This window comes from Emydura macquarii, unplaced genomic scaffold (genome assembly GCF_026122565.2).
Source record: "Emydura macquarii macquarii isolate MOO-44397 ecotype Brisbane River unplaced genomic scaffold, CSIRO-AGI_Emac_v2 contig_1253, whole genome shotgun sequence".
NCBI lineage: Eukaryota > Metazoa > Chordata > Testudines > Chelidae > Emydura > Emydura macquarii.
This window is the reverse complement of record NW_027131390.1, coordinates 10,405,198-10,415,510: the sequence shown is the minus strand read 5'-3', so window position 1 is coordinate 10,415,510 and position 10,313 is coordinate 10,405,198. Positions and strand designations below refer to the sequence as shown.

The 10,313-nt window shown below is 42.0% G+C and overlaps 1 protein-coding gene across 2 annotated transcripts; it reads right to left on the bottom strand.

Moving 5' to 3' along the window:
- Nucleotides 1–540: 540 nt before the first annotated feature.
- VMA21 (vacuolar ATPase assembly factor VMA21) lies at nucleotides 541–9,028 on the bottom strand. Of its 2 annotated transcripts, none has more exons than XM_067548135.1 (3): nucleotides 8,913–9,028; nucleotides 6,688–6,797; nucleotides 541–5,247 (listed from the first exon to the last, which is right to left on the bottom strand). In XM_067548135.1, the coding sequence occupies exons 1-3, from the start codon at nucleotides 8,951–8,953 to the stop codon at nucleotides 5,105–5,107; spliced, it is 294 nt and encodes a 97-aa protein (XP_067404236.1). In that variant the 5' UTR covers nucleotides 8,954–9,028; the 3' UTR covers nucleotides 541–5,104. The 2 variants fall into 2 exon arrangements, with proteins under 2 accessions (XP_067404236.1, XP_067404237.1); XM_067548136.1 differs by lacking the exon at nucleotides 8,913–9,028 and adding an exon at nucleotides 8,123–8,350.
- Nucleotides 9,029–10,313: the final 1,285 nt, after the last annotated feature.

The following is a 10,313-nucleotide window of genomic DNA, read 5'->3' as shown; positions in this document are numbered from 1 at the left end:
GTCCCTTTCTGAAGGCCTTGAAAGTACCCTACCACACAGAGTGCTATCTTAAACCGAACAGAACAAGATTAATTCACTGGAGAACAGCTGCCAAGCTATTCAGTCTAAAATTGTCAAAATGCCAATAACCCCAAACACTCACAGTCCAGCAGCACACCAAGTGAGAAGTATTATACCTTTGCTTTCCGTTTTCTAGCCAACGGAGTACACACACCCCAGAATTTCAGACATAAAAGCCTGCCATCTAGTCAGTGCAACATGACAAACTGGAGACTGATTACGGACAATTTTGTACTATAGATACTTACGTGGGTGAGGTAATGTCTTTTATTGGGCCAACTTCTGTTGGAGAGAGAGAGAAGCTTTGAGCTTACAGAGTTCTTCAAACGTTACCTCACCCACCTTGTTATCTCTAATATCCTGAGACAATCACTGCTATAACATGGCATACAAGCTTGTATGTCTGTTTAACAAGTTTTCAGCAATTTCAACTAAAACAAAAGTTACCCACCACCTTCTCACCTGCCAAACATTAAGTAGTTAACATTTTACATATTTTATTACATTTCAGCATACACAAACTGTGCTTCCCACATATTAAAGTTTATTTACATCAGCCAACATTAGGGGATCTGAAAGGCAGAGGGAAAGAACAATTCTAAGAGAATAATGACAACTGATAAACCCAAATGTTGACATCTTCCTCTGTAGATTTCACATGAAACTCTTTTAGCAATTCGTGTCTAAACTAAACGAAGTGTCCTGAACCCCAATTAAGCTTATTTCAGTTTCTGAGGCAGTCTCTCTCATATGTCTGCGGTTGTTTTAAATAGGAAGGCTCACATGAAAATTTAGACTGTGCAAGACACACATAAACAAGGAAATTAGACTTATCCACGTAATACTACAGAATAATTTTGGGAAGCTCCTGGGTTTTTGACTCCATAATTCCCAACAGCCTCACTGAGTCACATAGCTAGTCCTGTGCAATATTCTGAAAGGTTAAAGATACAACTTTTGTCTTAAAAAATATCTATTCATTACTAAATACTATAATCAGCTCTAGTTCAACCACCCTTGAGGGTCAATCCATATGTAAAGAAACAGATGATGGAATGTATCTTGAAAATGGAAGATCCAAACAGTTTATATTCACTGCGCTGTTACAATCTGCCTTTTAATCCGCAATTGTTCAAAACCTTGTATTTTTAAGTATTAAAAACCATTCATATCATAATAAAATGAATGCAAACTTTTAAATACCAATTAAAAATATTACCTTGTTGCAAGGTTTACACGCTTTACACAAATATTCAGGAAACAAGAAAAGGGAAAGATTCTACAATGCAGGATAATTTCAAAGCCCCCAGAGTATTATTTAACAAGAAAAGGGTCTATGGCTATTATACGCTACAATTTGTGTTATAACAATTAGCTTGGATGTTACTCTTAGATATGGACATAGGATTACATAATACAAATTCAGCCTATTCACATTTAAAATATAACTTCATGTTGCTAAAACACAAAGCAGCTCCCAGTAGTGTATCTAGTGCAGCATATACTTTCTGCTATCAAAAAGATCTAGGTACCTGGATGCTTAGCATAGCTCTTGTTCACATGTGATGCACAAACTAGTATTCATCTATAGAATAAGCCCATATTGGTGAAGAGTTCCCTAGTGTATTACTGTCTCCATTTGTGCCAAGAGTGCCACTTTATAGCTCTGGCACTGACCTTTCAAACCAAATCTAGGCATAGGGTCCTAAGACTGTAAGCTGTGTGGGACAAGGACCATTGTACTAGGATTGTATACATGCAGACCAAAACAGTGGGATCCCAGACGTCGAGCCACCACAGCAACAAACAACTGCTAAAAAGATTTCTAAAAGTCTGGCCATCCACAGTGGAATGGGGCAAGCTGTCAGGACCCTATTTAAAAGCAGCATACTATATTTTTTTAACATGCTTTTGGCCTTGTACACATTAGCCAAAGTAGGTCATAAGTCAGTTTAAACAGACCACTGCTTAGAGTGAGCTTAACGCATAGCTCGTTAAGTCTGTTTGAGCCCCACTATGGATATAGGCGATGGTCTTTAAGCTTTTTGTAACTTCTCAGATTCTACACCACCTATTTTTCCTCTTTCAGTATTACTTTTTACTGTGTCACGTACCTAGATGGATCTTCAACTTCTTTGCTTTGTTCTGCTTGGTTGTTGTTTCCACTGTCCACATACTCAAAGCACTGATTTTACTTTTCCTTTAAAAGAAGCCTTTTTAAAACCAAGATGTTCTGCTTATGAAGAAATAAAAAATCTCCGTCAATGGAATACTCTCACATTTTGACCTTGAATGGCTGAGAAGTATTTAAGTTATGGTCCTCTCAAACTTTTCAGTATATCTTTTTTCTTTTTGTGACTAACCAAGTATGGTAAGCAATTATAATTCCAAGGAAATGTAATTGTAGTGTGTGCTAACCCCTGACATTTAGTACAAATAGAGCCCTGCAAAACAGTGAATATCTGCTTTATATCCATGGATAGTCACATCCATGGACCATTTTTCAAGATCAGATGCAAAAAATTTTGCATCCAGGCAGGGCTCTACAAATAAATAGCCTGGATGTAACAGGATACACATAATTAACGAAGCACAGCAGAGCCTTCATTTTCAGTCCATTATAAATGGAGTAAAGCTAATTCTGTATGTTGCTATAGCTAATCGATTCATTGCAAGTTGCATTACTACGTGAGCAGCATTAGAGTGACGATGAGAGAAATAGTTCAGCTAAAGTACTTATGTTTACTAAGTGTGGGTACTGGTACTCAGTGAATGAGAATTCTTTATTAAAAGGCAACATGGGGTACATATATTGGGGAATAGGAATCTCCTAGAACGGCATCTCACAAAATAAATCTGCATTTCAAATAACTACAATACCATTCTCTAGGGTGCCAGCAGCAATCTAAAGTTGACTTCCAGATTGGAGAAGTTAATGTTTCAGACACGAGATTTAAAGATTGATTTGTGCTAAGCTGAAGTTAACATGCAGCAGTATGCTTCACTTTTAGTGTTTGCCCCTGAACATTAGTACATCGTGGTGGGTCACAGTTTATCTTAATATACTTTGGTACTTTTTGTGCATATAAGCACAAGTAGCTGATTTTACCATATTCGTGGCCATGTTCTGCAGACCACAAGTGCGGGTACAAACGACCCACTTCCCACATCAACCAACAATCCCTTCGGAACTACAGGAACATGATCCAAGTGAAACAGGAAAAGAAAAACCATAAATAGCCTTTTTTTTTAAAATGAAAATAAAAAAAATAATCAAGGTAAAGGAAGTGCTATGCATTACTGTGATCTTAGGAAAAATTCTGCTCTACACAGATAAAAAAATACTTAAAAGATAATACAAAAGCAGAACGAAACTCAGAATAATCTGTTAGACAAATTTAATCCTGATGTGACTTCGGATAGAGCCCCTTTCCTTTGCAGAGAATAGAAAATTAGAACAAATTCATTTTTTTCATGATTCAACAACAAAATGTGCAAAGTGGACATTTGTCATGGAAGAGGTAGTGATGGTAAAATGTGGTCACCGTTATGTTTTAATAGTGGAAAAATGTTTTATCAGTATCACTTTGGCTAGCTTTCTTTCCTTAAATCTCACTTGTTTCTCCAGCACATCTCCCAAATCCACTCTTGAATGTATTTTGGCCATGATTGCACCATAAGAAATATCAAACACATTCCATTAATGGTGGGATGTGGCTGAAAGTGAAAATTGTTTAGGGACAACTGCAATTTAGTCTTTTCACTGGAAAGAAAATATGCAGTTCTTCTTTGCATCAAAGATTCAAGCTGGTAAGAGTGGAAGTATAAGCAGGTCAGCATATAATAATCTTCCAGAAATACTGAAAATCTCAGTGTGCGTGGGGGTGGGAGGGGAGGAAGTCAGTGAAAAATGCAACAAGCCAAAATTACATTTAAAATGAGAAAAATCTAAACATTGTTTACTATGAAATAAAAGACACCAACTGAATTTTCTAAGCACCTTGCTATGCTGCTATGACCTGCTTTAACATGATTCCCAGACATGCCTTTCTAGGAGATTTATTGCATTCCTTGGGGGGTTACACTCATCCATTTGGTCTCAAGCCTTAAGTATACCACTCCAGTTGCAGTATAATCTTTCATAAATGCATTTGCCATGTCTTACTGCTTCAATAAGATACCACATTACATGGGTCCTTGTAGTTTATGAACTAACTTTTCCTGGAAATGAATGGTAAGAGTCAGAAAACAATGTTTCAATGCAAACTAATGATTTTCAGTGAGCTTGAGAATGTTAGTGTTGGATAGTGAAATTTTAAGAGTGCATCCTCTATTCTGTTGCTCTGGTAGCTCAGTTCCCATAAACATATTAACAAGTCACTCTCCAATACTTTAGCTCTCCAGAGCTGCCTTTTAGGATTATGTAAGAAACATGCTCTTTCCCTGTTCATCCACTAAAAATGTAAGCTTTACACTTATGCTGCAATGGCTGAGTAGCACAAAGTGATGCATAATTTGATTCCATCTTCCTAAAACAGTTCCATCTTCCTAAAGGCATCCACCCAGAAAAAGTGGGAATCAAATCTACACTGTTTTAGTCCTACTAGGATGTTACTCCGCCTTTTTAACTGGTAACTTAACACTAGGAATATGTCATTTCTGCTGCATAACTGACCCATAGTAGTGTCTCGATTTCTTTATGTCTTGTTTATAGCTGGTCAGAACTAACTGCAAAAAACCCCTCCAAACTTTTTGTACACATATGAAATACACATTCCTTCCAGTCACTCCACTCCAATTTCAGGCAAAAGCCTCGCCAGCTCTACCACGTTGAGGTTGATTTAAGTTATAATTTTCACCATTAGACAAAACTACTGGTATTCAGCTGAGATGAGCACAAGTCTTGGGACTATTCACACTCAGGCTTTCAGAGCCCAAACAAATTAACTTCTATTTTGTACATGTAGACAGTACAAGAATGTTTTTCACTCCACCCGCAAATACCCAATTTTCAGTCTGTGGATATCAGATGGTGATGCTTGCTTTAATCCTGCTTGCCTTCACGCCATTGTCGAGACCCTTCATTCCAAGCTACATAGACAAAGAGAGCAAGAACCACATGAACAGTAACTACAGCGACGATGGCAGCATAAAAATAGCTGTCTCTGTTGGACATTCCCAAGGTACCTGAGAAAGTAAGACAAAAAGAGCACACTAATTTAAAGGAATTCTGAGTGTTTCTATTAAGAAATAACAATAACTTGCAATTGTTAAAAGAGACCCAATTTATTACGTTTATTATTTCTGCATATCAAGGGTAGGCAAACAGAAAGGGTAATAGGTCAGAATTTACAATTAGTAATGAGACTTCACATCTGTGTTACAATTGAGATGCAAGATAATGAAACTGCTTGTTACCTTTTTTCTTTAAGGTCACTTAGTTAACTCTTGGATATGCAGCATTTTATATCTAAAGTTTTTCAACAAATATTCTTCTGCCTTCCTCCAACATAAGATCTCAATACCCCTGCCAATTGAGTATTGTTCTCTTTTTATTGATGGGGGAAAACTGAAAAGCAGAGGTTAAGATATTTACCTATAGTTAAATAGAGAGTCAGTGGTGCAGCTGTGATCAGAACTTGGGAATTCCTGACTATCATTTCAGACCCCTAGATGGATGATGCTCTCATCAGAAGTACTATGTGTACTAGATAGTAAGTGGGAAACTATATGAATGGTTCCCATATAGTACAAGGTTTAAGATACTAGAGCTATTTCCAATATCTCATTCTTTTCAGCCTAAAATGAAGTGTCATTGTTGATAGAGCTTGTTGTAACTGACACATCTTGACAAGAATGTCTTCAGAAAAGTCAACGGATCAAGAAAATAGAAAACTTTTTTTTTCTGAATCTTAGACTACACTTCCAATCTCAGCTTCCAGAGACGTTCACAACCACAAGAATTGAAGGGAACAATTTAATTTTTGGGAGACCCTTAAACAGTCACATATTCATCAGCTGCTCTTGTCTTAAGAGGAAAGTTCTATTTTTGTCTTCAGAAAGATGCTTAAGCAACATCAGAAAGTTCTGCTGGTCTGTCCATGTTTCTTGGTGCAGAATGAGACAGGCTCTTAGTTGGTTATCATCAATTTAACAGAGCCCTGGCTCCACAGCACAAGTTTCAGCCTCAACCTTCAGGAAGGTGGAGAGGAAATTCTTCAAGCAACAGAATTTGAAATCTGAAGCTCTTAGTGTTAGAATGAAATGTTTATAAATATAAACATTCGCAGCTATGTCATTTAAAAAAAACAAAACCCAAAGAGATGGAGCTACTGAAGAACAGAATTATTCCATTCTGAATGTCACTTGTTAGCTTAAAATGCTAAAATAAAATCTTAACAGAACAAGTTCCACACACATCACCACTGCTGCCTTTCAATTATTCTCCACACAACTGAAATTCAGATTTTACACTCAGCATAAGCCACTGCAATAAATGTATTCTCTTTTGCACCCAAAACATTTAGTTTGTGAAAAAAAATGGGTACTAGAGAAAGAAAGGACAAAACCCAATATTTTATGTACATGGCTCTTCCTCTTAAAAATGTTTAGTAAGAACGAAGTTACCTTCGAACACAAAAGCCTTTGAAGAGAAGTACAACCCAATAGGTAATATGATCATCAGAGCTGTGAAGAACAGAAGTGTTCGTAGAGTTGATGTTAATGAGCCGTCATTTCTGAAATGAACAAGAACAGATGTAACAATGGAGAGAGTCACATAACATCTGACATAGTGCATCAACGTTTCAAGGGGAGAAATACAAACTGTTGGTTTTAAAGAACTTTCTTTGCATTTGCTGTTTGGAAAATACCAGAAATTAAGCTGTGTGTTCAAAGTTGGTATTTGAATGTCTCACTGTTCAGAATTCTCTCAGGGACAAAATTCTACCATTAAAAGGTTATGACAAGAAATACCTGAAGTTATTTTAGTATATGTATTTGGTTTCTTTTTAAAAAATAATGCCTGCTGAAGCATTAAAGAGACTCAACTTAAAAATCACATTCCTATCAATGCTTTTTTCCTTGAAGATTAGACCAATTAGTTCATGGTGCTGACTGTATATCAGTCCCTCCTTTATAAGGGTCATGCCCACAAGGAGAGATGAGAAAAATGTTTATAAAAGATAGGAAAATATGACTGTGAGACCATAAAATTTACAAGGAGACTGAGAGGCAGGTGTAGTATCTAAGAACTACATTCAACACTTAATTGTCTAGAACTCAAGTTCTCCTTTATTATCCCAATACCACCATAATTCAACACTATTTTTCAAGTTTCCATTGATTTAAATTCCATTCAGCAAACAGGATGGAGCAAAAAACCATAATCAATTTATTTTAGCTGCAACAAATTCAAGTTACAATATAAAGCTAATATTCTAGCTAAACCTCTTTCATTGAGCACCAAAATGATAGACCAATGTCAAAACAAGTCTGGGAACAAAGTTTGGTTGCTACTACAAAGTTCACAGAGGTTGCAAAAAACAACAGTAACAGGGTTAAGTACAACTTGTTCAGTAAACACAAGGAAAAGCATTCCCTTAATGAACTACATTTGGTCTGTCAGAACAAGTTTTGTATATACAAGCCCAGCTATAACTTGTTTTTGCATTTACTTTTGCTGGCTCTTACTTGCTTTGTTTGGTATAGGTGTTCACTTCAAAATGAAACGATCTAACCAGCCAAACAATCCCTGGCTTACTTTAAAAAACTACAAGAGTCAATTCCAGTGTGTACACATAGAGGGGACTGTTCATTTTGAAACATGAAGGCCTGTGAAAAGCAATGCAAGCCAGGGATTTTTAATACTGTGACATAGCACCTGCCCAGCACTTTTCATCTGTAAACTTCCAGATGTCTATACAAATGTGTCTTTACACCTGGGGAAAGGCAGGGCTGCTCTACATTTAAAAGTCGTATCAGTATAAATATGTTGGTTAGGGGTGTCATTATTTTTGCCAAATACTTACACCAGTAAAAGCCCTAGTGTAGATGCACTTACACTGCTATAAAGGTGCCTTTGAGCAGCATAGTTTATTTTGGTTTGGGAATGAAAATAAGGTAAACTAATACATGAATCGAAACTAGGGGGATTTTTTTCCTTGCTTTAACTTCCCCAGTGTATTGAAAACGGCGAAATACAGTCGTGTAGAGAAGCCCCGCCACAGAGATCAAGTGGTCTGCCCGAGATCAAAGAACAGGCGCCCCGAGGTGGGTTGGGCCCGGTGGGTCACAGCTGGTCTCTCCAGGCGGGAACACCCCGGTTTAATCCCGAGCTCTGTGTGTGTGTGTCCGTGGGGAGGGGATGGGTAGGAGACACCGACTTTCCGAACCCGCCCCACTGCGGCCCCACAGCTTTCCGCACCGCACCACGCCGCGCCCCCTCCCCCCAAGGGAGCACCCGGTGCCGTAGTCAGCGCCTGCCCCTTGGAGCAGGGCTCCCGGCCCTAACTAGGACCTAGAGGTTTATCCTCCTTCCGCCGCAGCGGCGCCCCCAGCCCCCTGCGCAGGGCCCTGGGCTCCCTCAGGCCCCGTGCGCGAGCAGCCGTCTCCAGCTGGGGCCATGGGGGCCGAGGGCGGGGCAGCCCCCCCCTCCCAGCGGGGCCCGGGGACAGCCGGCACCACCCACGGGACCCAGGGCGAGGGTCCAGCTGCCGCCGCTGGGCCAGAGGCAGACCCGCCTCCCCGCCAGCGGGGCTCAGAGCGGCTCAGCCGGCCTGAGAGAGACGCTCCGAGATCGGGGACTGCCCGCCCCCGCCGGCCCGGACAGGGCCCCTCCCCCCGCTCCTTACTGCCTGATCTCGGGGGGCGCCGCTTTGTCGTAACGCTCCATGGTAGCGCACCCGACGCGAGCCACAGCACCGCACCGCCCTACTTCCGGTCATCTGACCCCCCCACCCCGCTTATCATGTGACCCGACGGGGGAGAAGGAGGGGGGTTGATTCTTAGTCTCGCGCAAACCTCTGCGCGGGGCACGTGGGGGCTGATCAGGCCCCGCCCCCCAGTCGGGGCTCAGTAGCGCGCGCGCGCGAGCGGTCTCTCTGCCTCCTGCTGGCTAGTGCCGTGGGCTCTGTCGTCAGTGGCCGGGCCGGGCCGGGCCGGGCCGCGCCGCGCCACTTCACTTACACACTCCCGGGGGGGGGGGTCGCGCTGCCCCCCGGGGCGCCTAGCTCCGCTCCACCCCGTGCTGCCGCATCGCACAGACTCATAAAGCCCCTGGGACGCGCCCCGTGCCCTCCAGCACCGGGGCCTGGGCTGTGCCGCTACCCCACTCCCCCCCCCCCCCCCGGGCCAAGGGCTCAGCCCGCCTGGACCCCGGCTCGCGGAGGATTTGGCCCATCGTGTTTGCAAAGGGCGCATTGATCCCTCCCCCCCGGCACCCGAGCTCCTCTCCCGCCTGCATTGAGCCTGGCCCGGGAGGTAGGTAGGTAGTTAGTCCCATTTCACCCACAGGAAAACAGGCTCAGGGAGGTCAGGGGCGATGCTGGGGCTGAGCCAAGATCTCGTGCGGCCTGGCCTTAGCCACAAGACCCACTCGACAGCCTCTGTGATTTAGCCACCCGTGTCTTTATAGTGAAAATTCCGACAGCGGCCCCCGGGTTCTCTCTGCAAACTCCTCAGGGCCGTCCTTGGTCTGGCACATTGATCACACCTGCCTGAGGGTTACTGCTCATAACAACACAACGTCAGTCCAGAGGGACCCAAACCCACCCCTGGGGAAAGGGCATCCAGATCTGAAATCTGTGGCTCAGACCCCTCTGACAATTAGGGCCTCTTAATGAGAGGTCGAAACTGCCTTCAGTTTTCAAAGGGCTCAGCCTTGACTGACAAGCCCTGACTACAAAACTGATTTCATTCATGGGCCAGTGTGCTGGTAATTAGTACGCTTTTGGACCAGCTAGTTTAAGAGTGGTGCCACTGGCAGAGCTGTGCTTCGTCATCACTCCATGGGTTTGCGGAAATGCCCTGATAGAGATTGAGCCCAATCTAGAATGCATGTCCCGGTTTTAGGAGTTATAGGACTGTTTTCATCATCTGATAAATAATCATTTGAGATTTGTTCTCATATCAAAGAATGAACGTTCAGGATCATAGTTAAAGACTCACGAGTAACTGGAGCCATGCAGCTAATATTCAACACACGCTGTATGCTCCACATTTGAGAAAAGTATGAATTATTAGACTTGGAAAAC

Coding starts and splice junctions, on each gene's coding strand:
- VMA21 (XM_067548135.1), bottom strand. CDS start 8,953: ATGGAGCGTTACGACAAAGCGGCGCCCCCCGAGATCAGGCA. Junction 6,798..8,912: donor GCGCCCCCCGAGATCAGGCA/GTAAGGAGCGGG, acceptor TGTTCATTTCAG/AAATGACGGCTCATTAACAT. Junction 5,248..6,687: donor AAAGGCTTTTGTGTTCGAAG/GTAACTTCGTTC, acceptor TTACTTTCTCAG/GTACCTTGGGAATGTCCAAC.